Source organism: Lathamus discolor, chromosome 3 (genome assembly GCF_037157495.1).
Source record: "Lathamus discolor isolate bLatDis1 chromosome 3, bLatDis1.hap1, whole genome shotgun sequence".
Taxonomy (NCBI): domain Eukaryota; kingdom Metazoa; phylum Chordata; class Aves; order Psittaciformes; family Psittacidae; genus Lathamus; species Lathamus discolor.
In genome coordinates, this window is record NC_088886.1 from 41,133,021 (window position 1) to 41,160,959 (window position 27,939).

Genomic DNA, 27,939 nt, shown 5'->3' on the forward strand with positions numbered 1-27,939 from the left:
AAAGATGCCTTTTGGTGCACTTTGGAAGCAATAATAAGGCAGGAAGGAACGCCAGCCTTAAATTACTGTGAAAGCTGACGCCACCTTTTAACATTCAATGTGCAAAAAGCCTGTGTCCCTCTTGCGTTATAAGTGTGAGCAATAATGACTGGAGATACTCGGTGCTTCCTCCTGGCAGGTGCAAAAGCTGCCAACAGATATTGTCTTTCATGCTACCGTTTTTCTCTCTGGAGGCATAGGTTTGCAAGGTGTGGATGTAAATCCGCACAGAAAGCCTAGCTGATGTTATCCTAATGCAGCATATACAGCAGAGAACAGAAGCCACTGAGAATTCCCAGCCTGGCCTGGGAGCAAGGAACAGCCAATGTTTAGGGCTGTCACCCGACCAGGCAGAATAAAGCACCACATCTTGATTCATTTTGCTTTTTGATTTATAGCCAAGGCTCGTGCTGCGAAGTCTCCCATGCAACACACATGGGAAGTCTTTCTCCAGGGCTAAAATTGTTTACTGGACTTAATACAACCAGCAACAGCTTTTTAGTTTCCTCCCGGGATCTCAAGGCTTTGAGGACATCACGGTGGGCAGGTATTTTCACCTGGCATTGTTCTGAAAGAAGAAAAATAGCTGAGGCCTGAGGGATTAACCGCCCTTCCGCCCTGCCTCTTGGAAGCATTTATCACTGTTCATACAGCTCTCCTCTATCTTTATTTCTATCAAACGCCTGTGACCAAAGATCCCTGCCCTATCTGAAAGCATTTCTTCCCCATCAAACACAGATCGTGTGATGCTCCCTGGTGCATACAAATTCCATGTTGCTAGAAAATTACAGTTTCCAGATCAAGTGGACAAGGAATACTGCTGGTCCGTGTACTCTGTGGAGCACGATGTGCTGCTGCCACAGGGGAGGCTGAAGCAAGGGGAGGACACAGGGACAGCCAGGAGTGATGTCTCCATCCTCCTCTGCAGACCCCTGAGGGGCCCAGCTCCAGGAGAAGGGTCCTCAGCCTGGGTTTGCAGCCCTCCACAGCAAGATCCATGCCATGGGCCAGGAGGGCATCGTGGGCCTTTCCAAGGCATGCTCCTGGCGATGAGGAGCCTATCTGCTCCCTTGGCCAGTAGCGGTTCTCAGGAGGGGTCCCACAGGCCTGGCGCTGGTGCCACGGGGCTGGGCATGAGCTGAAAGTGCTGAGATCAGATTTCCTCCTAAACCAGTGACCCACACACTGCCTGTTCACCAGGGGTAAGGGATGGCCGTGACCTGTGCTCCTGCCCCGTGGTGGGATGCTGCAGAGGGAAGAGAAGCAGCCCCACGGCCTTCCCCATGCCATGCCATGCCAGCCATGGGCCGTGGGCTGAACAGGTGGTGGTGGGGACCCTTTCCTCCAAATACCCCTTTTCTATAATTTGCTTTGTTTTAAGAAGGAGGAAGCTGGTGCAAGCAGAGGCCCCACCAGAAAGCAGTCCCAAACAGCACCAGGGGACCTCGCGCCTGGCGAGGGAGTCAGGCTGGAAACCCCAAACCCCTCCACACAAACCCAACGCAAACCCCAGCATCAGCTTTCCTTCTGTGTTTTCCTAAGAGCACCCTGAGCCACTCTCCACAGGGAGAGCCCATGCCGGGATGCTGTGCTCAAGATTGGGCTTACCCAGTGAGGTTACCCCAGGTCTCTGCTCTTCACGCTGCCAATCCAGACAGGGAAATGGCACGGCAAGGATTTAGATTTATTCATAACTATAGAAAAAGCATATATGTGCACTCCTAAACCTGCAGAGGTTTATCAAGGGTCTGGAAGGCAATAGTAAGCCAGGTTTTGTAGCAGCTGGTGCCTCTGGGTTGCTGTAGGAGACACTGGAGTTGAGCAGTAGACAGACATGACGTGCGTTGGATGCAATACCTTAGTTCTTCTTTCATCTGGAAAATAAACTATGAAAGATTTGCTTGAAAGGGGCATTTTCTCTGATTGCCATCGATACTTTCAGCTGTAGAAGTATCAGAGTATTTCCAACAGTTGTTTGTTATGGCAGTTTGAAAGGAGAAGAAACCATCATCTGATTATTTCCAAGGCAGCAATGAGACTGAATTAACAATATTTGGAAATATAAAAAGTAAACTACAAGCAAATGGTTCAAAATTCAACAATATTTGCAGCTGATAATGATAATGTTCAACTGGTGAGACACTACTCTAATGACACATTCACGGAAAACGAGGAATATTTGCTTCCAGCTAATTGCTCAGCTTGTATGTCATGTAATGCCACAAAGTGCATTCTAAATACATCATCATTTGATCTTGAAGGTTGTGCAACAAAACTCCTCAATTGCCTTTTCTCATCATCAAAAGAATTTTGGGATGACAGGGGAGATTTTGCTTTTCCAGCTTTGAGAACATGGAAACGCAGAGGCAAGCCCTGGCAGGATGGTTGTCTTTATGCCGTGCCATCTGCAATGATCTTGAGATGTTTTCCAGGTCAGGCCCTTCCTCGTGTGTGAAGGGGCTGCGGAGATGGTGGGGACCAGGCAGAGAAGCTGCCACTGCCTCCCCAGCACTGCAGCTCCATGCACCCCTGCCCGGAACAGCTCACGCAGGATGGCCCCCCAGCCCATTGCTAACATCCCAGAACTATCCCTGCAGCTCACAGGTGTGGGGTAGCCACAAATGTCCTTCCCTTCAGCCCAGTCCCTGCTGCTGGCCCCAGCACTGATTTAGCTTTGGTCAGGTCCATGCCTGCATTACCGAGGCTGCTATTCTGCAAGCAGCTATAAAGAGCTTGGAGAGTATCAATTATGGTTTTCAGACAACTGATCTGCAGAAAGAAAAGTTATTTTGAGAAGGATAAATGTAGCTGAGAGCATTACATATAATTCATGTCTGCCCGCAGCATTCCTGCACTGCTGGGCGCGGTGGCACTTCAGACTCCATGTCCTGTCCCAGATGTGGCTTTGAGGGCAAGGGGACTTCGCTTTCAAGTGCTGCTGCTTGAGGACTTCTGACTGCTTTCCCCTCAGAGCCCTCCCTGCCACCCTCCCATGCCACTCTGCATGCCCACCATACCTGGTGCTTTTACAGGCACATCCCCAGCACCCTGGACCATGTCCTTCCCAGTGTGAATGTGATACTCTAGGTACCTGCTGAACTGGTCCATCCCAACCACAGCAGGGTGGGCATCGCTTCTCTGTGAGGGATATGAAAATGAAACGGAGAAAAGGAGCTGCATCACCCCAGGACACCTGGTTCCCAGGTCAGCATCCTGTCTCCCCTAGTCTGGGACATCTGGGACTGGCAGCTGAAAGGACAGGCTGAAACCCCAGCAATTCCCTTCTGGTTCCATGTCAGTGGTTTCTCAGTCCCTGCTTCTTTTTCCCCTCTAAAACCAGGACAATATGGCTCCTTCAAAGGGAGGCTTGGCTAAAGAGGGGCTGCAGGAACCCATGGGCAGGAGGAGCTGCAGAACTGCAGACTGGTAACTGGGTGCTGGAGACCACAGAGCCATTTCTCAGGATCTTGATGGGATGTTACTGCACCCACTCAGCCTGCCTGATGCTGCTGCCCAAATTCAGCCGACACATTTACTCATTAAGAACCTGGTACTCTGTTTCTATGGCAAGTATATAACTGCCTTGGCACTCCCTCCTCAGCCGAGCATTGTTTAAATACTTCTATTATTATTATTACTCAGTAATGAATCTTATTACACACAGCTCTTGAGGGAAGGAGAAGACAGAACAACTCTGCATTCAGTATCCTCATTCTTTCTTGGAGAAACTTCATTGGAGCAATGACTGGCAAAAGAAATTCAGTAGCATCTGCTAAAAGATGTTTGACGTTTACAGGTATATGGCTCACGGTGGAATATCTCATGACATTTGGTTTAATAGCGCTGACTTCTTGTATTCCCTATTTTTGCAACGTCTGCTGCTTTGAAAACGCAAATCAGCGTGTGTGTGTGTCAGCACAGGCACATTGCGCTGGCCTCCAGTTTCCCACTTTGCTACCTACTGCTCCTTATCAACCACGTTTTCTGCAGTCCTTCACACTCGCTCTACATTTCCCTCTCCTGAACAGCTCAGCGTCAGTAGCAGGTTCTGCCGTGTCACCATTATCCCCCATTTTCCAGATAATGGTTTTAGACTGGTTTTGCCGCAGGACCTGTCATTGCACTGAGCATCCTTCACCTGACAGCACTCCATGCCCCTGTTCCATGGCTGAGGGGCTCAAGATCATGTTTCCTTACTGCTGCTGCTGTTGTTAAGCATTCCGTATAAAACTTGTCTCTCTCGCGAGCTCGGCAGATCTTGCTGGAAGGGCACGTCTTTGCTGTGTTCCCCAGGTAGCCAGGGCAGTCCTCCAGCATAGAAAAACGATGAGTTTGAGAGTGAAAAGCATGATGCAGGAAAAAACAACCATCTTTTCTTCCTGACACAGTGCCGAAAGCACCATGTGCCACAGGGCATCTGCAAGTGTTTTGTTCCCTAAACTGGGACTGTCCTTAGTACTTCAAAGGGTCTGTTTATCCTGACCAGCTCCAAGGAGGGGACACATTATGACAAAGGCCCCAGAACTTTCAATAGCCGCAAAATGCACTTTGAGCAAGCGGTGTGTGGGTGGTAAGTGGAGATACTTCCCGCAGTGCCTGCCGTGAACAGGGCTCTGCGTGCAGCCCGCGGCTTGCGCAGCTTTAGGATTGTCACCAGCAGGGTCACAAATTGCTGCTGTGCAATGGCCGAGCGGGAGGGGAAGGAGAAGCTGGTGCTGGTGCTGTGCGGGTGACAGCCGTCAGCAGGGACAAGCACCCTGCCAGGGCTGCAGGGGACAAAATCCATCCAGAGTGAGCTGGGAGAGAGCTCGCAGGTACCTCTTTGGAGGGGAGCTGGAGCCACGGGGCACAGTTTCCTACCTCCCACAACAGCAGTGGCATCACATCTGCCCCAGGAAGAACACTGGCTCTCAGGAGCACCCCTCAAAGCGCTGAGCATCCCCTTCCCCAGGAGGACAACACTAAAGCCTCCTGGCAGGGCCAGGCCTGCAGCCCATGCTGGCAGCTCCAGACTGCTTTGCTTCCGCTTTTTCTTCTGACAGGCAAATTGCTGACTTAACATTGAGAATTAACACTGAGGTACCACACAGCTACAATATTCCTGTGAAATACCTCAACAAGGTAATTTGCTCCCCATCAGCAGCTGGTTAGCCAATAAACGATTTCCAGAGGAGAACTGCACAAACCGAGCCCTGATGGTGCTGAAAGCACTAACAGGACCGGGCAGCAATTTGTTTGCAATTAGTGATTAAAGCCATGGAGGTTCATGATGGTCAGAGGCAGAGCTCCTGAAAACCTGGCTGAAACTCTCACAGTTCTATGGAATGTGTCCTCTGCGGCTCTGCAAGGCTTTTGAGGAAGAGCTCACCAAACAATACAGCTGCCTAATGAAAACCTTCATTAAAAGGGAAACCCATCAGTCACCGACCCATGGTCCGAACTCACTGCTCCTTTCATGCCTCTTTCTGATGCTCTGGGGGCATATGTCTGGGTGGTGCTGCCGCCTGCCCGCTCCGCTGCAGCCAGGCGTTGCTTAGCAAAGGCAAAATCACAGGTTGGCTTCTTCTGCTGTTCTGCAAAGTCGGGAACTCCATCTCAGCTCTTAAGGCTGTTGTTATGGTTTGTGTTATTCTTGGCACGCCGGCCGAAGCGCGCTCCGTATGAATAGCAGAGAGCTGAAAAGTAAATATTGTATCCTCTGGGAGCAGCAGAGAGGGGAAGGTGGGGCTATTGCTTAATGGAGCACCCCCAGCGCCTGTTTGGGTTAGGCTTACAGTAATTGCTCCCTAGGTGAGTTTATACCAACAATTGATTGTTTCAAATGGGAAAGAAGTACCAGCGAGTAAGAGAATAAACACTGACAGTGTTATGAAACGCAGGCGAGGAGAGCAAAAATCCCATGCAGCTCAAGCGTGGGGCTGAAAGCAAAGCTGGACAGAAAACAGGGGATACTGTTTGCTCTGTGTGCAATTTCTCATGAATGCTGAGTGATACAAGGAAAGAAACTGAATTTTCTACTTAAGCTCAAGCTACGGGAGCTACTTTCCACAGCCTGATCTTCCTCAAAGAGTGCAAGGAGACTCCTGTCTCCTTCTCCATTCTGGAAGAACACGGCAAGCTGTGAGCGCGTGGTGAGAAGACAAGGAGCAGGAAGCCAACAGGCGTGATGGAGCAGCTCTGGGCTGAGTAACCTCAGTATAAAACCCACTGTCCCCGGTCATGGGCCCTGGCTGGGCCACTGCAGCTCTCCCGTGGGTGCAATGCCAGTGGGGTACAGCCCCATCCCTGCAGCCAGCCTGTGCTGGCGGGGCCCTGCTCCCCCCAGCTGTGTCCCCCTGTATCACAGCAGTGTCCCCCATCTGCTGCTCGCCTTTCTCCTGCTGCATTTCCAAAAGGGCTCCAACCAGCCCAGATCTAGTCTCTGGAGTCGGCACATCCCTCTGCTAGGCAGGAGACCAGCACTGGCCCAAGCACACGGTGCCAGCCCCAAGGACTGGGATCTGTCTGTCCACCCCTGAGCTGCTGCCACAGAGTCACTGCAGCAAACTCAGTGGCAAACCAGTGCTGCTGAATCATAGAATGGTTAGGGTTGGAAAGGACCTTAAGATCATCAACTTCCAACCCCCTGCCATGGGCAGGGACACCTCACACTAGACCATGTCACCCAAGACTCTGTCCAACCTGGCCTTGAGCACTGCCAGGAATGGAGCATTTACCACTTCTTTGGGCAGCCTCTCCCGGTGCTTCACCACCCTCACAGTAAAGAACTTCTTCCTTGCATCTAACCTGAGCTTCCCCTGTTTAAACCCATTACCCCTTGTCCTATCACTGCAGTCCTTGATGAAGAGACCCTCTACCAGCATCCTTGTAGGCCCCCTTCACATATTGGAAAGCTGAGTTCTCCACACAGACTTCTCTGGGCTGAACAACCCCAACTTTCTTAGCCTGTCTTCTGAGCACCTTTTACTGTGCTTGTGCTAGTAGTAGCTAGTGCTGGTTGCAATAGTTCCAGGAGGGGATCCTCAGGTTTGACTTTGTGTGTCTGGCTTCGGAGTGTGAGGAGAGATGGGGATGAAAAGTCCCCATTCTTCCAGGAAGTCCCACTGAAGGGAGGGCATGGGATGGCTGAGCAGTCCCCAGCTGGCTGAGCACCCAGTGCAGGAATGCCAGCAAGCTCTAAGAAGGGTGCTCCCTTCGAAAAGGCTGAGCTGGCAGCCCCACAGCAGCCAGCCCCAGGCTGCCACAGCAGCTTCTGCAGCTGAGCTCATTAGTGCCTGCAATCAGCAGGGCATGAAGGGGAGGTAATTACACAGGCAGCACAGCCCAGGCTGCGTGCAGGGTCTATATATAACTCTGTGCAGGTCTACACTGCCTGTGGTGCTTAGTCATGGCCCTGGGGACTGTGTGGGTCAGGATGGGGCAGGCACTGCTGCATGGGGAGCTGCTGCGCTGGGCTGCGTGTGGAGCCTGGAGAAAACCACCCCGAGCTGAATTAAATGCTTCCCTCACTACATCTTTCCCAGCTGAAAAAGTGCTGCGAGTTTCCCAGTGGAATGCCATTTCGAACAAAAGGAAAAAGGGAATGTTTTCTGGTGTTTGCTTGCTTGTTTTAAAACCTGAGGCTACAGTGGCCGTATGAAGGTGTACCCCTCACAGCCCCCACAGAAAGGGAAAGGTGCTCCCAAGCCTATGGAGAACATCCCCCAGCCACAAGCAAAGAGTGCCTGGCACAGCTCCAGGGGTGGCTGTGGGGCAGGGGGTCACCTGCCCGGGCTACTGGGGCTAGCAGCCTTGGTGTCACCCTGTGGCAATGCCATCCCAAAACCATCACGGTGCTTTCAGGCCAGCCTCGATACCCAGTGCTACCCTAGAGCTGCTCAACTCCAGGAAGAAGGCACGGTTTGCTCATCGCCCCACTGCTCCCCAGGACCAGTGACACGAGCTGCCTGGCCTGTATTTCTAGCACCGCTGTTTCCAAACTGATGGCAAAGTCCTGCCCTGGCAGGTGACATCCCACGTGTCGCTGGTGCCACCAGTGTGCCCTGACTGACAATCGCAGGGCTGAGTCCCCACAGCAGCATCGCTGGGCACAGCAGGGGCTGTGCATGTGGGGCAGCCCCAGGAGCCACTTGGCGCAGTCACAGGGGCCTCAGGACACACCGGGGTGGTGATGAAGCACCGATGCCAACCATGGGACCGCGACACTGCACCCACCAGGAGGCCCTGCCTCCTCTCTGTTTTTCCCAGCAGTCACACAACATGGGGATGTCCCCTTCCAGCTCACACCTAAACCAGAGGAGGCGCTGGCTGAGCAGACCCTGCCTGCCTCTGGAGTGCCAGGGCACAGCAGCAGCTCTGGCTGGCCAGGCCAGTGCAAACCCTCCTTGTCCTTCAGGGTGCACCAGCACTATGCATCACCCACCCTGAATCCCGCGCTGCTGCAGCCTCTAGCAGCCTGCCTGACCGCCTTGCCTTGCACAGCACAGCCTGATCACCTTGGGCTTTGGTGAAAATGGGAATCTACTGCAGCAGGCTACTGCTTCTTTCACTCACCCTCTTATCACCTCTTCCTTCCCTGGGGATCTGAAAACACTTAAAGCTGAGCTTTTGTGCTATTTGGAAATGGACAGGCCCAGCAAATGAAAGAAGGCAGTGTCAGAGCTGCAGCCCGTGTTGCGGCCTGCTGCTCCCCTGCTATCAGTCAGAGGGAAGCCTCTCCCTCAGTAAAGATGAAGGTTCATGGGCACAGGGCAAGAGCCCAGGAAACTCCTGCCACACACTGTGAGTGCTGTTATTAGGCTAAGCCGCAGTTGGGTCCCCGTCCCTCTCTCTTGCACGTGCATATTACACAGATGCACACACAGACACACCTGGCTCAGTGTGAAAACAAGCAGGGCTGAAAGTGGGTTAATGTGCTTGTGCAGCCCCGCTGACAGAGACCTGTACAGGAGCCTGCACCCAGCAGCCACACCAGCCGAGACAGGATTTACTGAGGGAGCAGAGCGCTCTCGCCTGAAGCCCGCTCACTCACAGCAGAGGCACCTCCCAGTGCCTTCCAAACCAACCTCTGATGATCTTGGTTCAAAATCCAGTTTCTGTGCTGGCCCGTTTAATTGCATCACTCGCTGGGGACAGATGGAGGATAAGTTATGTGGGGCACCACATTCAGCTGCCCAACAGATATACATCAGCTACTGTTTAATCATGACAAGAAGAGCATGAAACCTCCCATCGCACAGACAGTTGTGCCGCAGAAAACCAGCCAAGTGTGTTTCACATATTCATCTGCAGCTTTATTCTCGTATGAAAGGTTAAAGGCAAAGCTAGAAAAATGAACCTACTGGTACACACTCACTGAACGCTTCTAAGGCAAGATGGGGAGGTAAAACTTTTATTGCTACGAAGAACCAATGGAAGGCTTTAAAGCACATCTAGTGTTCAGTTTTTATTTGTAAGTAGCCCAATTTAAAGCAGCTTTTCAGTCTTTAAAACCCTCTCACCTTTCTGGAATGCTTCAAAAGGAAGATAACCTGAGGATGGTGTCTTCTCTCCAGAGGGATCAGACAGATGCTCTGTGTGAGGTGCAGAAATGGACCACCAAGGAATGCCAAATGAAACCGCTGCCTGGCTGGGGGCTCCTGCTGCTCATTAGACAAGGCAGGGCTGCACAGCACCCTGCCATGTGCAAAAGCAGCAGTCACCTGATGGCCCCTTGGCTGTCCCCATGCCTGAGTGGCTGTGGCACAGATGGGCACCACGCACTTGGCCCAAGCAGAGCCAGGAGCTGAGCTCCAGGCACGGTGAGTGTGAAATGTCCTGCTCCAGCTACTGGACTGCACTTCCTCTCAGAGGGGTGAGGCCACAGGCAGTGAGATACTGAACATTCTTGGGATCCTAAGGGATCCCCTGGGATGCAATGGATGGGGGCTGGCCATCCTTCCCAAGGGATTGCTGGTGCCGCCACTACAGCTCTGCAGGGCTGGCTGCAGCCCGAGCTGCTCCACGGGTGGTGGTGCCCTAGTCTTCAGGGATTGGAGTGTTGCAGTTCCCATGGTAAATTTTGACCTCACCCTTGCACTGGAAGTACTGGTCGAACACGTCGCTGTATCCATGGTCCTTCCACCATGTGCAAAGCTGCCGATTCCACGTACAGTCAAGTACATGGAAAAGCTCTGGATGCTCCATCCCCACCATGGTGAAGAAATCCTGGTCCCCGAGGTGGCCCTTGAAGTGGTACTTCTCTGTCAGATTCTGCACCATGGAGGGCTCCAGCAGCTGGTTGTAGAGCTTGGACTGCCTCATGGCTTCCAGGTTCAGGAGCAGGACACCGCTGTTGAAGCCAGGCAGCCCACCAGGAGGGGGCTCCCCCACTTTGGTTTGGGGGTTCTCGCGGCGGTACTGCCAGAACGTGTGCCTGCAAAGAGAGGAAAAACAGGAACAGGGGAGTCAGGGAGTGCAGCTCAAAGAACAGCCATGTCAAGTCTGGGCAGGTCTGGATCACAGCACAGGGATCTACCACCCAAGGGATCTCGCAGTGTTTGTCTTTTGCTGGCTGAAGGCACCCAGAGCAGCCTGCTGCTTCACAGGCTGTGTCTCTCTCCAACCCCCTGCACAGGATGTCGCCCAGACCTCAAACCACTACTCTGGGTCTCTCCTAAAGCCCCTTTTGTTTCCAACAGCATCACTCTGGTGAGCCAACTGGACACAGGATCGTGTGACAGCTCACACGGCTGTGCGGGTAGACAAAACCACATCCCCAGTGCCTAGGGGGAACCACCAGAAGGGCCCCCCTAGCTGGTACATGCCAGGAAAATGTCCTGCAGTTAATGGGATCTCAGCAGCAGAGCTCACAGCATCATTATTATTTGATTACGGAGAAGCTCCAGATCAAAGATCAGCCCCAGCTTGAGGCTATGCAAAAAGGCTTGAAGTAAATCTGAGTAGCAGAAACAGTTCTTAAAAATAGAAGAAGAAATCCAATGGCAACAGGTCATTAGCTAAGCGAGCACTGCTGTAGTAGCTCTAGCAGATGCAATCTTCACTAGCTAATTTCTAGCTGCCAAGAAGAGCAGTGCAAGTATAACAATGCACAAAACTAACTCCAGAGGGTGATTCAAACGGGAAAAATTTAGACTACCTGAGCAAGCAGCCCAAAAATGTCTTTGGCTCCTTCCTCAGCCCTGGGGCAGTGAACACACCCCACCATACACACACTGGCTGCTCCCACTTGCAGGAATTGAATTCATCCCATGCTATTAACGAAGTGGCTGGGGTTGAATCTGCCCCAAAAGATCACTCCCATTCAGACTGAAAGCCTTCTGCGCCAAGCAGCACCCTTTGCTGCAAAGCTGGGCAGCTGAGAGCTGGCTGAGCCTGTGGTTCAGAGGGCAGGAGGGACCTGCAGTCCTATCTCACCATTTGACAGCCCAGGCCTGCCAGCACTGGGGTTTTCTTCCAGCCCTAACACTTCAGGTAAAGCTACCGCAGTTTTGGGTTTTGGCTTTTTGCACCTTGCTGTGAAGATGTCAGGGAGAAACACTGTTATAAAGAATAAGCCAAGCCTGGCACTGGTTCCTCTCCAAATCTGTCAGGCACTGACCAGAGTCTCCATGCATCTCCCGGGAACAAGAATTTTTTGGTACATGGCGTGAATTTAGCACCCAAAGTTTTAAAGTGTTCCCATGCTTGAAAGCTGAAGCTGTGCTAATTCAGATGTAAGAAGATGCAGGGACATTAGCTGCTGGGACCCCTCCAGAGTCGCAGTAGTCAGTCCCCCACATTTAAATTGAAATCTTTCTTGTAAGAAGCTGTGCTCAGGTCCAACAGGCACTTGCTCAGGAAATCCTACAGTTTGCACAGAGATCAGACTATTAAACCCATCCTTCTGGCCTGTCCTCTGGATCTCCAGCATAGCACTGCAAGACTGGCCAAGGTGAGAGCCAGGATTCAACAGCCACCAGCAGAACTGTCCCAGCAGAAAATGTGGGTCTATTAATGATGCCAACTACGAGCACCTCTTCTATTCCCTGATCTGGAGCACCACAACCATCAGGCAGCATTGCTTCCTTACAGCTTTCCATTTAGATGCTTTAGAATCAAACCTCTGATATTTCTCATTTCAGGAAGCATCTTAACACTGCTCCCTTTCACCCAATTCAGGACAGAAGGGTTTTTTCCAAGAGGTAGTTTTCCATGGAAGGAGGGCTCAGACTTTGAGCAGCCATCTCCAGGCCTCCCAGGGAAGGGGAGCAGAGGATGGCTGCCTCACCAGAGCCCACAGGCAGCAGCGCTCCTTTGATCTAAAGGGCAGGGAAGGGATAAAAGGGCTCTGCCTCTGCAAAGAGCAGTTATATCTTGGGGAGAGGCACCAGGTCACTGCGAAGACAACTCGTGGATGCTCATGCAAAATGGAAGGCAAAATGCTCTCCACACTGCATGAGAGGGAACCTCAACCTGCAAAGACAAGACACAGCCAGGGGCTGATCAGCCTCCCAAGGTGCTCAGGTCCAGGGGACGGAGCAGAGACTCACTCAGGCCCACCTCTGCACACCCTGCTCTTTCTGCTTCTCCCTGTCAGTGCCAGGAAAGCCATCACCATGTCCAAAAATTGATGCTGGAATCTGGCAGGAGGGAGAGTGGGAGCAGTGCTGAGGAAGAAGGCACCTTTCTACCTCCACCAGAGCAGAGCTGACTCCTTCCACGTTCTCACCTCTAAAACACGCTGCCCAAACTAAGGGATGGGATTACAGCCCCTTGCAGTTAAGACAGGAAAAATGCAAGAGCCCAAGCCCTCAGCATTGCTAGGCCATAGTGGGGTGAAGCAGATCTGTATCAAATGACTCAATTTTTCAGCAGCACTGTTCCCCAGCGGATTACTCAGTGATGGCTGATAACAAGGAGGGAGTAACGTGCCCTTTTCTGCAGGGAGAGGAGACCGACTGAGAACTAGCAATTGTTCAGTCCTTCCTCCCAGCACTGGCGTGACGGGGCCATCCTCCTCTGGCTGCGCATGGGGACCATGGGGAAGCGAGGCTGGGTGGGGAGGACGGGGATGTCCCAGGGGAGTGATGCCGGGGCAAGATTCAGGATGCGATGAGCTACGGGCGGCTCCGCAGCACCAATGGCCCTGGAGCCCGCCTGCAGCACACCGCAGCCTTGCCAGTACTGGGCTTGGGCCAGCAGAGGGAAAGGTATTCTGGCAGGGACACTGGCAGCACCTGGATTTCACTTGGCTTTTGTCCTTCTAATGGAGAGTTTTGGTGCTGTCCTTCTGCTGGGGCCAGGACAGAGAAGAGTGTCGAAAAGCACCTCCACCCATTTGGAAGTGGAAAGAGTAGCGGGTACAAGAGCATTGTTTTCTTTGGACGAGATGGAGCTGGGGAAGCACAGCAACCAGCCAAACAACTAACCCAGCCTGTGCCCTTCACTGCTCTGTCCTGCCCAACATCAGCCCCTGGCACCCACCTCAAACTGTGGCACAACATGGAGGAAAATTCCAGGGCTTGATGAGTACGCTGCCAGGATGCAGGGAGGGGGTGTCGGGGCTAGCACCAGAGACAACCATTTAGGAACTGAACCCCAATCGGATACAATCGAGATGTCTCCCTGTCCCAAGCCCCTGGAGCAGGTGGGATCTCCCTCGGGACAGGCAGTTCAGGCAGGGCAGCCTGTCACCAGCCTTGGCTCTGGGGTGCCCTCTTCCCTGCCCCCCCCGGCAGTGAAAACCAGGGCAGGAAGGCAGCCTGGAGATGCCGGGATGCAACAGGGCCGGGATGTAATGTGGCAGGAAGCTGCTGGCCGGGAGGAGGGGAGGAGAAAGGAAGAGGAGGCATTTGAGGCTTTTGTTAACCTCTAGACTGGAGGGGAAAGAGGTGACCCTGGGCTCCAGCCCCTGCAGCATGGTGTGGGGGAGCCGTGGGGGCCGCTGCCGCAAGCACCCGCCTGCAGCCCCAACGGGCTTTGCTTTGAGGAGCTGTTTATAAACAGAGCCGGCGTGTGCTAGGAAACATCTGGAGAAGAGCATTTCCAAGCATTCAAATGCCGGGCCCAGGCAGCCCAGATAAAAACCCCTTCTTCCACAGTGACTTCCCTTGCTGCGTGACGCAGGGCGCTCCTGGCACCTCCTCTGCCTCACAGCCCAGTGGCCACGAGCTCAGGCAGAGCTGCCATCGCACCCTTTAAAACAGGGGATAGCTGCCAGGGGCAGACGGGACCGCTCCAGCTGTCAGCTGTATTTTGCCTGTCCTTTCCTTGCTTTCATGCACAGCAAGACGAAAACATTGGGTGGGTGGAAGACTTTGTCCAAATCCACGGACTTGTTTATTTCAGCTCTGCGTTATGGGACAACTTCGTTGGATGACTTGGAAACTGCTGGTAAAGCAGTAGGGTGCTCTTGCTGGAAGGAAAGGTGCCACCTGAGTGACCAACAGCAAGCCTGGAGCCCTGACCCCATAGGCAGCAGACTGGGCTTTTGTGCCTGTACCCATCTGAGATGTTCAAGAAGCTGCAGCCTTGCCACATCAGCTGTACAGCTGCCACTGGCCTCGCTGATGAGGATGTGGATCCTTCCCATTGCAAGATGGGTGGTAGCAGTGAGCCAGTACTTTGAAGACACGCTTTGTTACCAAGTCCCTTTCATGGGGATCAAGGCTGGGAGACCCGGAGCCCTGTCCAGCAAGGCACAGGGCTCCTGGCACAGAAGGGAAGCATAGGCTGCCGGCCGTTCCTCTCTGCGTCACTCTGGCAGCAGCCCTGCCAGTCCAAACACCAACTAAAACAACAAGCGCACGCTCTCGCTACCTCTAAATACGCTTTTTGGTTCCTGAGCCAGAAAACAAATGTCTGGCGGCATTATCCCCAGCTGCAGCTGCTGGCAAACGCTGCTGTTCCTGTGCAACAAGCATCGAGGCGTGAGCATGCTGTGCTCCTCACTCCATGCCACTATTAGCGCTCCCCTGGGAGGGCAGGACGATGAGGCAGGTGGCTGCAGTTCTGCCGTGCATTCCCCAGCCAAGCTGCCCACCTGCTGGTGCCCGGCAAGCTGGCTGAGGCAGTGGATAGGATGGGAAGTATGCAGTGTTCTGAATGGTATGGAAGACATGGCTGAAACAGAGGAGGGAAGAGCAAACAGAAGGGGTAAATAACTGTAAAGGCTTCTGGGGTAACAGATACACACTTAAAAGCAACCTTGTTCCCTGCAACCTGGATGATGGTGTCTTCATCCAGGGGATGATGGTGGCCTTTGCCCCTAATTGTCAGCAAGAAGTAAGAGCACAGCCAAGAAATCTCCTTGTACCTTTCTCATCTTGGCTAAACCTTGCTGTGGCAGGCAGCTGCCTGCCCCTTGCCACGACTCTGCTCAACCGAGACAAACCCTTGGGAAAAGGCTGTTGTCCCTTCTTTCAGATCCCTCCAAAGGCACTGCTGCAGTGAAGATGGGCCCTTCTGACTTTCTGCCACAGCTGGAGGTAAGCAGCTCCCCCAGGGCTGCACTCAGAGTAGCATCTGATCTACACTCCCCCTTCCCACCCCAGCACTGCCCGACTCTGGCTGGGGTGAGCTCAGCCCTGCTGCATACAGAGGCTTTGCAACAAAGCGGCCCTTGTTGCTAATTGCTTATTTCCCATGTGCAAACACTAAACCCCTTAAGGAGCTGGGGTGGCAGGTTCAGTACCAGGCTGGCGCAGAGAGCCTTAGCTGAGGCTGAGCAGCTTGTGTAACCCAGGAAATCTCAGCTCTCTGCTTCCTGGGAGCAATGGCATCACCAACACAGTGATGCCCCTTGCTCTGCAGTGAAAAACATCACCATGGTGCAAACCAAACCCAATTCCCAGCCCAGGACAAAGTGCAGGATGTGTTTGTTGGTGTGCACACCAGGACCACCTTACCCTTCTCTGATGAGTTCATAGCGAGGGCCCAGCTCAGGAAGGACTCCAGCCCTCCCTTGGAAAACGCTGACAAATTGCGTTCTTCAATGAAGACATCAGTAATTCCTTAACAGATTTCTCACGTAATGCACAAATTATGTCTCTACAGCACTGCTCCCTACTACAGCACCATCTGCATGCCAAACTTTTAAAAGGCCTGTATTTGGAGCAGCAAATTGATTCTTGATGATTACATTTCTGTGTGAACTTAAAAGTCCAAAAATGGGCACACTTAAATAGATGATCAGTAGCAACTTGTGAATGCAGCTTGCACACAAACCCCTTCCTTGGGACATAGATTTACAACTCCCCCCCAGATTTTTGCACCCCATGCTAGTGCTAAAATCACTCTCTGAACAGAGGTGCGACCATAAATCCTTGTCTGGGTTGTAGATCAGTTTCCTTCCCTCTGTCAAGCATGGCACTAGTGGCAGGGGAGAATGATTGGCTGTGTGCATCAGACCCTCTGCTCCTTCAGCACTGGGGAAGGATGGGGTCAGCCTGTTCATGGGGCACTTTAAAACACTGAGCCTAATTAGTGCCGGAACAGCAGATTTCTGTTAACAACTGTGAATGGACTCTGCTCTGGCAGTGCTCTCCTGCCTGCCTCAGAGGCACAGGCAGCCTGTTCTGGGCCACCCTTCCCCACCAACAGGTCTCTTGGGAACAGGGAAGATGTTCTCCCTTCACAGATGTTCACCTGGTGCTGTGGGGAGGAGAAATAAAAGGCCTCCATCCCCCCCTGCCTGTACAGGAGACTCAGCCACGGAACGCTGTGCTGCCACAGGGGAGTTCTGGCACTGGAGTTCTGGAGGGAATTGCCACTGAGCTTCAAAGAACAAGAGAACGTTGTGGGAACCCCTCCAGAGGATTGTTGTGAGCTTCCAGCACCGTATCACTCCACGAAGCATTCCAACTATGCACCCAAAACTCTCCACTTCCTGCTGTTTGTTTGTTCCTCCATCAAAGGGCTTCAGCTCCTGGAAGCTCCTTCTCTACTAAGTGCTGGTGAGGAAGCCCTTGGCTGAGAGGCCCCATCCGCTACTCCTTGGCCCACCTCCAGACGCTCAGCCCCAGCAGTCACTTTCCAGAGTAGACTCAAGAGCTAAGCTGGGCTGGTTTGAGACCTCTGCTACCATGTCCAGCCCAGGCTCCCCCCTCCACCATGCTGCAAAACCTTCTCTAGGGTGCAAGGAGATAAGAATGCCTGCACTGCAGAGGCCACTGCCCATGAATAGCATTTTTCTTAGCAGCCCCAAAAGAGGTTGTGACCTCCTTCACAAGCATCATTGCCCAGCATAGACCTGCTCTTTTTTCAGCACATGGTTTCCCATGGCAAAATGTAACTACTGAAGCTGACAGCAGTTGTGCAAGTACCCAGCTGGATCTAACCACCGGCTCACATTGTTCAGCATGCAGAGGCTGGTGAGCTACCAGCGCAGTCAGGTATTCCAGCAACCCCAAGATGTCACCAGTGTGACACCTCCCTCTAGACACCGAAACTGAGATGTTCAGGAACTGAAACTGAGCAGCTCAGGAGTTGAAGACAAGCGCAGGTACGGTAACTGATGCATGCTCACCTCATGCACCCTGGACTTGTGTGCTACGGCCAACAAAAAACCTCAAACCAAAACAACATAGCAAAGTCACAGCAAACTTCTCAGGCAGCCCTTGCAAGTAATCCAAAGTCCTTGGAAAGAAAGCTTGAACTCATTCTTGGAGAGACCTGACTGCCTCAACCAAACACACAAGGGTGTCTTGGCTACTGGAAAAAAATCGTGGCTGTAATGTCCAATATGTCCAAAGGGACAGTTAATAGTATTATCAATAGTATTCATGCTAATCGATGCATAGTTGTGGTTGTCAGATCTTGTCCGATTTATTAATTGGTTTAAAATGACATTTCAAGTTTGCTTGGTAATGGCAGTAAGTGCAACGGGTCCTATATATTTCTGATGTGCAGAGATGTAAACAACAAAACCCCTCACCTTTTTCTTTAAATTTTTTTAATCAGAAATGCCGCGTTCCTGAAATCAGTTCTGCTGCCAGTTCTTTACAGGTTCCGCTTGTTCCCTAATTTTGGCTGCTTCTTGGTAGCCATTGCCAAAGAATTCCTAGAACGGTTCCTTGTGCATCAATCAGCAGCACTTGCTACAAATGAAGTCAAAGCCTTGAAATGGTTTCAAATCCAAAGTGCGCAGGGTCTGGCTTGCAGGGCTGTGGGCAGACAGCACTGGCATCACCATGCCTGGTGGGGCACAGGCAAGGCAAATTCCCCTGCCTTCAGACTGAGGGGCTTGGGAAACAGCCTGTCATGACAGGCAGCTCCCTGTTCCCCAGGGGAGAAGCATTTGGGAAAACAGCAGTCTCCACATTAGGGCAACGTGCCTGCAAGAGGAGCTGTGAAACCAGGAGAACTCAGGCAGCAAGACCTGCCTGCTGGAGATGGTTATCTCCAACTCCAGAAAGCTCCATCCCAGGCAGCAGCCCACCTGCACTGCTGTATTGTACAAACACCACCCCTGCCTCAGCTGGTACTCAGGGAATCCAGCTGCTCCCCTTGCCTGCAGCTGTCTGCAGCACTCTGGGTTTTATTTAGATCCCAAGAGAAGGTACAGGACGTACTGTCTGAGCCCAGACATGCCGAGAGCCCTGCCTTGCCGTGGATTCAGCATTAGCCTGCTCGCAGCCCAGGATAATTCCATTCCTCTTCCAAACATGTGACAAACTGACTTAGCACCGCTGCTACTGAGCTCCCAGCAAACACTGAGTACTGAAAGTACCGTGCCTCTGGATCCGCAGGTTGCGCAGGCTTGCTTCCACTCATTAATGGACTTCTCTGGGTTATTTTCGCAGCGCTCAAACGAACAAAACCCATGCGACAGAGCACACAGCACACCTACAGGAGCTCTCACATGATCACAAGCAGAAACAAAGCTTTTCCTTTCACAAGATAATGTCTCATGCAAGCTCTCCCTAGGTTTTAGGCAGAAGCAAACGCAAATGGCCTTGCAGCCATACAAGGACCAAAGTGTTTCTCCTTTGTAGTCTGTAGCTGTCTCTTTGATGTAGATATCCTTTCCTGCAGGACAAACTTACATCAATTCCAGCACTGTGCATTCCCAAGATGCCTCTAGTTTTTATTAGCTTCTTGTCACGCGGGCAGCTGTGAAAATCTCTCCCAACATCAGGAATGGAGGCTGCAGCCACCCTTCCAGCCCCAGCTATGTTCATCCTTGGACCTGAGAAGGTCTGAGACCTCTCCTGAGGTCCACCATCACAGCAGTACCTTGCTCCAACCTGGAGCAAGGGGGTAAAAGCAACCACCTGAGGACCTCCTATGCTTTCTGTTGCCAGCAGACCATTCCTCTCCAATGAGAACTCCAAGGGAAGCAATGCAAGGGCAGCACTGATGGCCCTAGGTGGTACCAGCACTAGCAGGAACCCAGAGTTCACCACCACACGGCAATGCCAGTAACACCACCGGCATCACGTAGGAAGTGAAGAGGCCAGGATGGCACTTGGTATGGGATGGGGAGCATGGGAGGGCACACTGGTCTAGGGTCAACCTCAGGCTGCCAAAAGCAGCTGTGCAATCACTGTTCTGCTTCCTCTCACACACCACCAATGTGACCGGAAGGATCTATAACCAGGAAACCCGGTGAGAAACTCGGTAAAGAATAGGGGTTAAGCTCTGTCTTCTGTAATCGGAGAGTTTCCAGGACATTTCTGGGAGTGCCACAGTATTTCCCCTCTCTGTTCATCTCAGCCGTGGGACCGCTTTGAAATGGGCATGCTTCTCCCTTTAACACCTGGCAGTGCTGAGCTCCTGTGTCCGGGGACAAGTGCTGAGCCAAGCCAGGCTGGCAAGGAGACTGCCAGGGAGGTCTGCGCTGCAGCAGCATCTGCATGAGGATGCCCAATGGAGACCTCTGCTGTGCCTGGGGCACAGCCCCTGCTGCTCACGCCTAGTCAGGAGGCTGACCTGCAGCACGCTGTGTTTCACTTGGCCATCACCCAGCTCCACTGGAGGGGTGAGCATGGCCAAGCCACTCTCCAGGCCAGACACACACCCTGAATGCACACTGAGGACAGTGAGCTGCCTGCTTGCCTGGTAACAGGCTGGCAGGCTGCATCTGCAGTGCATGTTTCTTAGCAGGGCTAATTGCACAGGAGGACCTGGACGTCTCCATTTGACCAGGATCTGGCATGGAAGGCCCAATGCAACATGAATATTTACAGAGCATCATCACTCACCCTCTGTAGCCTGGACACTGCCAGCACTCCTGAGTAGTTGAAATGCTGCAGGGGACAACAGGATTTTTAATTAAGGTTACGACTCTGCACAAGCACTTCATACCACGGAAAGCCTTTTGGACCAAGCAAACTCAGATGAAGATTTTAATCTTTCCATCAAAATCATTCTCACTGAAGCAGGAGCTTCCAGTCTTGGCTGTGTGTGGATCCTGTGCAAGCAGACACACGAGGAACCATATGTCAGTGCTGGGAAGAGGCTCTGCCTGCAGGCCAGCATGCAAACATCAACCTGGCAGGAGGCATCCAGTGCTGCCATGGAAAGCCCACAAGTGTCTATGACCCTAGTGCATAGTACCAGTGACCCCAACAACCCTGGCAGTGGGGCAGCCTGCCTGTAACTCCATTCACAGAGGTGTTGACCATAACTGATGCAACACATCATATCCAGAAGCTGCAGGAAGGACAATACACCTGACCCATGGACAGAGTGCCGCTGCCCCCACTGCAGCTGAAGAGAAGCAAGCCTGATGCCAATGGCCTTGGGCCTCAGAGCAACTCCTGCACCTGCCATGGGCTCCTGCAACCTTCCCCTCCATACCCAGGACCCTTGCCAGACATCAGCCTGTGGGACATGGCCAGGAGGCTGATCCACAGGGCCATCCACATACAGCTTCAGCAGGAGCTACTGCTCTCCACAGGCTGCTCCAACCCACCCTGAGCAACCCCACAGGCTGTGCAACAGTTAAACCCCAGAGTTTGCCTTGCAGGAGGGCCAGGAGATCCTGTTGCTCAGAGAAATGCATCTGTCCAAGACAAACAGTGGCCAGGCATTGTTTCAGCATGAGTCAAATGAGTGGAAATGCTCCCTTGCCATCCTGTTTTGCTGTTTGGAGGTTTCTCCCTACCTTCAGGATGTGCAAGCAGGCTCCGGGATGTTTCCTATTTGCTGTTCTCTTACTCCTCCGTTTCCTGTAAGCATTTGCGCTCAGTACTGCTCAGTGCACCAGTGCAGCAGCATGGGCCTAGTGCAGTCCCAGCCTGTGCTGGGAAAGTCCAGCCTAAAGCCAGATAGCCAGCGAGCTTCTGCTGAGGACAGCACTGCCTCCCAGAAAACAGTGCATTGTCTACAAAATTTGCTGTTCTGCACTTATTTACCTTCTCTGATGTGCCAAGTAGGTAGCAGAGATCCAGCACAGCCAAGTGGACTGACCTCAATGCATCTTCTCCATTGCTATAGAGAGGGGACCCAGGCGTTTCTCACCCACCAGCTTACCCTGTCCTGAGGGTGCGAGTCCACAGTGCTGTGCGCAACCTCAAGAAAGGTCTGACGGCTCATCCCAAGCCTCTGGGGCAAAGTTTGTACTTCAGAGAGGGGAGGACAATCTGAGTGCCAATGGGGAGAAACCACCACTGCTCCATAACCCTCCTCTACCCCTACTGCCACTTTTCCAAGTGACGCTTCAAGCCTATGCACGTGTCAGATCACATCGAGCTGGCACCTCATATTCACACCTACAACACGTTTTTATGTTGCTGAAATTATAAAAATAGCAAATATATATATATTTTTTTTTACAAAGACACTTATGCTTTGTCAGATCGTGTTTTTGTCTGGAAACTCTTTTAGTTGCAAGGTGTGAGCCCTGCAGGGCGCAGGCTCGGCAGGAGGGCAGGCTGGCGTTTGCACAGTCTGTCCCGCACCGGGTAATTTGGCAGCAAGAAGTATCAGGAACTTGTTTTCACACAAAGATCAAAACAGCACAAGAAGAGAAGCACAACATAGCCCAAAGTGACCCCGAGTGTCAAAACTGCAACAACAGAAAGTTCAGCCCAAAAATGCAGCCTGTGAGGGCCGTTACTGCTTGCCTTGTTTGTCCCCACCACAGGTGGCAGGAGCGGGGAGAACACAGCTTCAGCTTGGGTCAGAAATTCCGTGCTCAGCCCTGCGGTCCCGTGCCTTGTCCCCTGCAGTGCTGGAGAGCTATCCCTCCAGCTGAGCACCCCAAAGTTTAACTTGGCCCCCTCCAGGCATGCCCAGTCCCACAAATCACATCCAGGCAGCAGAACACCATCCCTGCACCCTAGCTACGTGTGGAATATAATGCAAACGTGTAAAATAATGCAAACCCAATCCCTGCAGAGACAGAAACACAGCGATTCCAACATGGACTAACTAAACACAAACAAATGCTCCATTTATGCTGTTACAGGCTGCACTGCTAATGAGTGGGATATGCCCTGCTGGGCAGTGCTGATTGATGCTGAGAGTCCAACATAGCCCAGTGGCCATACTAAGCTGTTGCTTCCACACTGCTTTAAGCTCTAACAATTGGATATGATAAAGTAGGGCTGGATTTACCATTCTGTGCACCAAAATCCTGCCAGGACACCCAAACCAGATACAGGAGTCCTCCACGGACTGCAGACTGTATAGGGCCTATGGAGATGAGACCTCAGCATCCGTGTTCCTCTGGACCCATCTCTCTCTGCCAAGAGCGCAAGACAGGAAGGGAGGTGACACTTCTGCCACAGGCACAGACAAGTCTTTTTGCAGCCTGGGAACAGTGGTGATTTCTGCAGTTTGAGCAACCAGAAATGCTCTCGTGAGCATGCTCTCAGTTGGCTGGGGATTCTAGGAAGTGATTGGTGGTGATTAATGACCACCAGTTCCCTGCTGATGAACTTCTCTCTGTCCTTACCCTCATCCCTTGTTGATACATTTGCAGCAGGAATGGCTGCTCCAGATCTCTGCAGCTCAGCTTTTGCCTGAAAGTGCTGGTGGACATGTCTTAGGATGTTCAGTTATTGATCTTACTATTAAGGCTTCCAGTATGAAAGGAAAAGACATACAGAGCTCTTAAGCCTTTTTATCTTTCTCCAAGAACATCTCCATTAGGATTAGTGAATCCAGCCAAGCCATCTCAGATGCTCAAATTCTGCTCAGCTGAGAAGCCATTAATGTATCCTGTGCTGATTATATGATTCACCCTGGATTAAAACAAAACCTGAGGCCCATTCTTGGAAAAATGCAGGTTAAATTAAATCAACTTTTTAAAGCATCAACCTGGAACTATCTATGTCCCCGAAGAACACCAGTGGCTCCTGAATGGGAAGAGCTGGGCTCACCCCTTGTGGTTCCCACTACAGTTCACACACGCTGGTGGACAAAGGGTCTGAAGAGCAAGTGACCATGGGGCTATTCTCATGTTTGCAAGCCCAGGTCACCAACAGAGTTGCTCACTCAGTCTTGGCTGGGTGAATAGTTCTTCAGCAGAAGGTGTACTGACACTCCAGGGACACAGAACCTCACTCTTGCCCAGACTCAACCCCTACTCTCTACAATATTCACAGCCAAAACATCTGAGCCCTGACACACAAACTGATGCTCTAGAATGCAATCACAGCACCTCAGCAGGCATGGCTGGGCAAACACTCCTCTAGCAGATATACTATAATCTAGGTATGGATTCTGGCACTAATGACCAGGAGCTTGGCTCTGGAAGCACTGTGATGGTGCTTGAGGCCAAGGAAATCACAGGGATGCTGTACAACTTTGTTCGTACCTACAGTTTTCAGGTTAAGTCCCCCTGCAGGGATTAAAGCAGGGAGACTGCTTCCCCACAGATTTTCTTCCAAAAACCAATCTCAAGTGAAGACACTGCCCTCCCACTGCTTCCCAAAGGGAGGGGGCTGTACCTGTACACTGGCTGCATTTCCCTGGCAATCCCAATGACTGCTCCCTCTGGAAAGTTGTCAAATTCATCAAACAGGTCTCGGATGTTGGTCTTGTACTTCAGGTCCAAGTCTACCTGAATGACCTGTGTTATTTCTGAAAGCAAAAAGAGGAGAAAATCAGCTATATAAGCCAAAATTATAAGCAGTGATTACTAATGGCTACTTAATGAATTACACCCAATGAGGATTTGGTGCCATGAGCCCCACAGACAAATACAATCCAGCTTCAACCTCTACATGAAGCTACCAACCTTTAACCATCATGACAGCATTTACCACTGCATATTTCAGGAATTATTTACTTCAGAAACCATTTTGGGTGACCTCCTGCTTCTGTTCACTCCCTCCTTCTTCCAGAAGACTGGTTTTCCATATTACTGACAAAAGCAGGAGGTAACTTCAACCCTGCTTCCTCTCCCTTTCTGAAAGTGCTTCTGCAGGAGAAGCCACACAAAACCTCATGCTCACATTCTGCTACCTACTTCTGGGAAAAGCTACCAACTCTATGAGTGTTTCCCATCTCCAGCCTACATAGCATCCATCCCTGGCTTGAAGTACCAAACTGATTCCCATCACAGACATCAGTAATTCAGTCAGTCACATAGCACCCTTGGTAACACCTGCACAAGCTCATTAGCTGCCAGCAGTCTGACACGGGCTTCCCTGAGGGCAAAGATAACTTCCCCCTGCCTACACAGAACTGCTGACAGTCTGCAGCAGCCTTGAAAACTTTATTATTGCCAGCAGTATTGTTGGAGACAAGGAGGGTCAGGCAGACATGGAAGCATTTTCCACTTGCAGGGGGAAAGTCAAGAGCAAGGGGAGGCTTGAGGGCATCATTATGAAGGCCAGGCCTGATCTCATTAATAGGTCAGGCTCCTGCCTGCGTTTGTCAGTCTCTTCTGCAGCACATGAGACCGACTGATGGAGATGTTGCTTAGGAGAAGGTGCAGGAGATGTGTCTCATTGAGACTGTTTGTCCCAGGCAGATCTGGGAATGTTGTACAGATTGCAGCAGGCCAAGCAGGATGCAGCAAACAGAAACACTATGAGAGATCTGACCATCAGACTGCTTCCCCAGGCAAAGCCATGGCCACCTCCTGTCCAGCCATGCTCAGCCCTCCTTGGGGACCGTGAGCAGAAAACAGCCACCCCCACAGCATTACGTAATGCCATGCTATTTATGTGCGTTATAACAGCCAAGAGCAAGATGGCCAGGTTGCTTAGCCCTTGGCACTAACTGGATTATAAGGACTGTCAACCTGTTCTGGCCCCACTCATCATACACAGCTGCTGTTACAGCTTCCAGCAGGCTGCATGTACATGTCACCTCTGCCTTCCAAGCAAACCAGGCCCTCATCCTTCCTCCTGCCCTCCAAACCAGCCTGCCCTCATCCTCTGTGGCTATGGGCAGGACTTCTCATCAGGCTGGTCTCACCCTCCAGCCTTGACACGACCACTGTGCTTGGGACAGGCTGCTGGCCACCACAGGCCTGCAATCGCTTAGTTTTCAGCCTCCAAAGCCACTGTCAAGGCTAGCGACACAGAAGCACTGAGAGCAGCCAGGCACAGGCCACTCTCCTCCAGCACAGGAATGTAGCTTTGCCATTCCAAATGTGTTCATCACTCAGTGTTTGTGCATCAAGCAGTTGCTGGGCTGTACAGCAGCTCTGAATTTTTTGCAGATCCTGCACTAATCTGGGGCTCTTGGCAATTGGTTGTATCTACCACACTGTCCTCATTTAGAAGGAAAAAGCTCTGTGAGGTTAAGCAAAAAATATACTGCTTACTCTGCGAAGCATCCAAGCAGAAATATAAATCAAGGAGAAAGAGTATCTGAGCTTCAACCTAGGCTGTATCTCAATTTATTATTTTTAACATCCATCACTCCCTAGCTGCTTAGGGAAAGGCCACACTTCTTTCACAGCCAGCAGTACAGCAATCCCCAGGCCTACCTAGTATTTACCACCACCATAATCCTCTGTTTGCAAAGATTTAAAACCTAGGCATAGTAATTCACTAGAGGCTAAAGTAGGTCTTGACCTGAAAGCAATTTCCCTCAGCCTTCCTAGATACCTTAGAAATTGCTAGCACAACTCAAGCAGATGAACAGGCAGAATGAAGGCTTTATGCAACGGAGAACAAGACATGTATTGCAAATACCTCAAACATCCCCAGTGGTCCTTACAACAGTGGTGCAAAACCCCAAAACCTTAATGCTATTGCACTTGAGAACATCCAGACCTGTCACAAAACTCTAGGGTGAAGAGACCCCAAATCTACAGCACATGCTCAGCCCAAGAGAAGTGAGACTGGGGGGAGCCTGAACCTTCTGAGGTGCTGCCAAGGACAGGGAGAGGGAATGGGGCTCCCAGGAGGATCCTAGCGTGCTCACCCCAGTGCACAGCAGCCCTCCGATGCCTCATCGGGTTTGAATTAAATCAACCACTACACGTCATCCGATTGTTCTCTAATATTACAGATGAGTGCAAACTGCAATTAATCACAGTGGAGAATGAAAGCTGAGCTTTGGGGACGCTGCAGTCCCACCCCTGCCTCAGCGCCCCAGTGGGCAACAGGCCCCGGAGAGTCCCAGTGCAGCTGCTGAGAGCCTCGGGTGCAGCAGGGAACAGAGCATGAGTGCAGCTGCAGTGCTGGGCAGAGATGCCAACGCCACAGCAAGCCCAGCGTGGATAAACATGGCTTTTAAAACAAAGACGCTGGGTTCTCCATCCTGCCCTTCATTAAAGGCTCCCTGTGCTTGGCTCACCCTCCCTGTGCCCTGGCCCCTGCTGTGCTGGCAGAGCCCCCCAGGAAAAACTCATGACAAATTAGACCCAGATAACACAAAGTACTTTTTCCTTCAAGCACGAACTGCAACACTGAGACAAAAACGAGCATGGGTGACATTAAGCGCCACTTTGCCAGATGCAGCTTGCATGGATAGATTAATGGCAAAGATTATTTCCCTGCCTGGGACTGGCAAGAGGCCAGGCACTAATATTTATGATGCATCATGCTTTTTTTGCCCTTCTACCAAACACTTTGTCCTGGCTGCCATGTGGGGATGGAGGAATCGTGTGCTCTCCTAGGCACAAACTGCTTGGAGGGGTCCAGCTGGAAATGTGGGAAAGGCTGAGAGTGTTCTTCTCAGCAAGGAATTTTTCTGACTTTGCCGTGCTGCGTATTACCCCTTGCTCCTCTGCTCCTTTCAACTCTGGCTCTTTCAGCCACGGTGCATAAAGTGGAGTTATGCCACTCAAAGCGGAGATGATCTCCATTAGCAGTGACAGCTTTATGGCACAGGCTAGCCCCGTTTAAAGCTCATAATGTTTTACTGCAGCCTCATACCAGTAGCCACAGCAGGGCTGCTCTCCGGGCTTGCCTCAAACCCTCCCTCCAGCCACGTCCAGAGGAGGAAGACCAGCTTCAGGGATATGCAATCCTGCAGCAGTGTCTGCAGTGCTGAAAACCAGGAGAGAAAGGCACCACCAGTGCCTAAGCCACCCTGGGCACTGCTGCCAAAGAGAGAGAGAACCAAGGTTATCCCAAGGAGAGAGATGCCAGCTGCAGATCCCATCTTGTGCAGGTGCTCCCTCCTTCCCACAGGAGCCTCAGCCCAGCAAGGGGCACAGGCAGGCAGAGGTCACTTCCCTGTGCCTGCTGCCCAGCATTCTGTGCCAGGACCCAGCAGAGTGAGCAGGCTCCCCAGCTGTGTGCAGAGAGGCCCGTCAGGTTGTATGGATGCTCTGAGTGGAACTCAGGCGCTCATCTCCAGGGGACAGCTTCTGCAGCGAGTCTGATGGCCATTCCCAGGAGGCACAGTAGGAACAAGGCGGTATGGGGGCAGGCCCACCCCACCAACATGTGGTGTGACCCTTAGGAACAAATTATTCTTCTGCAGGCTGGGGAAGTGCTGGCCTCAGCTTCTTCCATACAAACCACGCCAGATCTGGGGCAGAGGCATGCCATCACTGGCAGC

General features: G+C 51.9%; 1 protein-coding gene across 1 annotated transcript in view; it reads right to left on the reverse strand.

The window, feature by feature from the left end:
• Positions 1-9,310: 9,310 nt before the first annotated feature.
• The window catches only part of XXYLT1 (xyloside xylosyltransferase 1), a 34,339-nt gene continuing 15,710 nt past the window's right edge, over positions 9,311-27,939 (reverse strand). Inside the window, exons 3-4 of the mRNA XM_065674859.1 lie at positions 23,919-24,051; positions 9,311-10,453 (exon numbers count right to left, since the gene is read on the reverse strand). Of these exons, the coding sequence (XP_065530931.1) occupies positions 10,057-10,453; positions 23,919-24,051 (530 nt within the window). The 3' untranslated portion in view covers positions 9,311-10,056. The remainder of the gene's footprint in view (positions 10,454-23,918; positions 24,052-27,939) is intronic.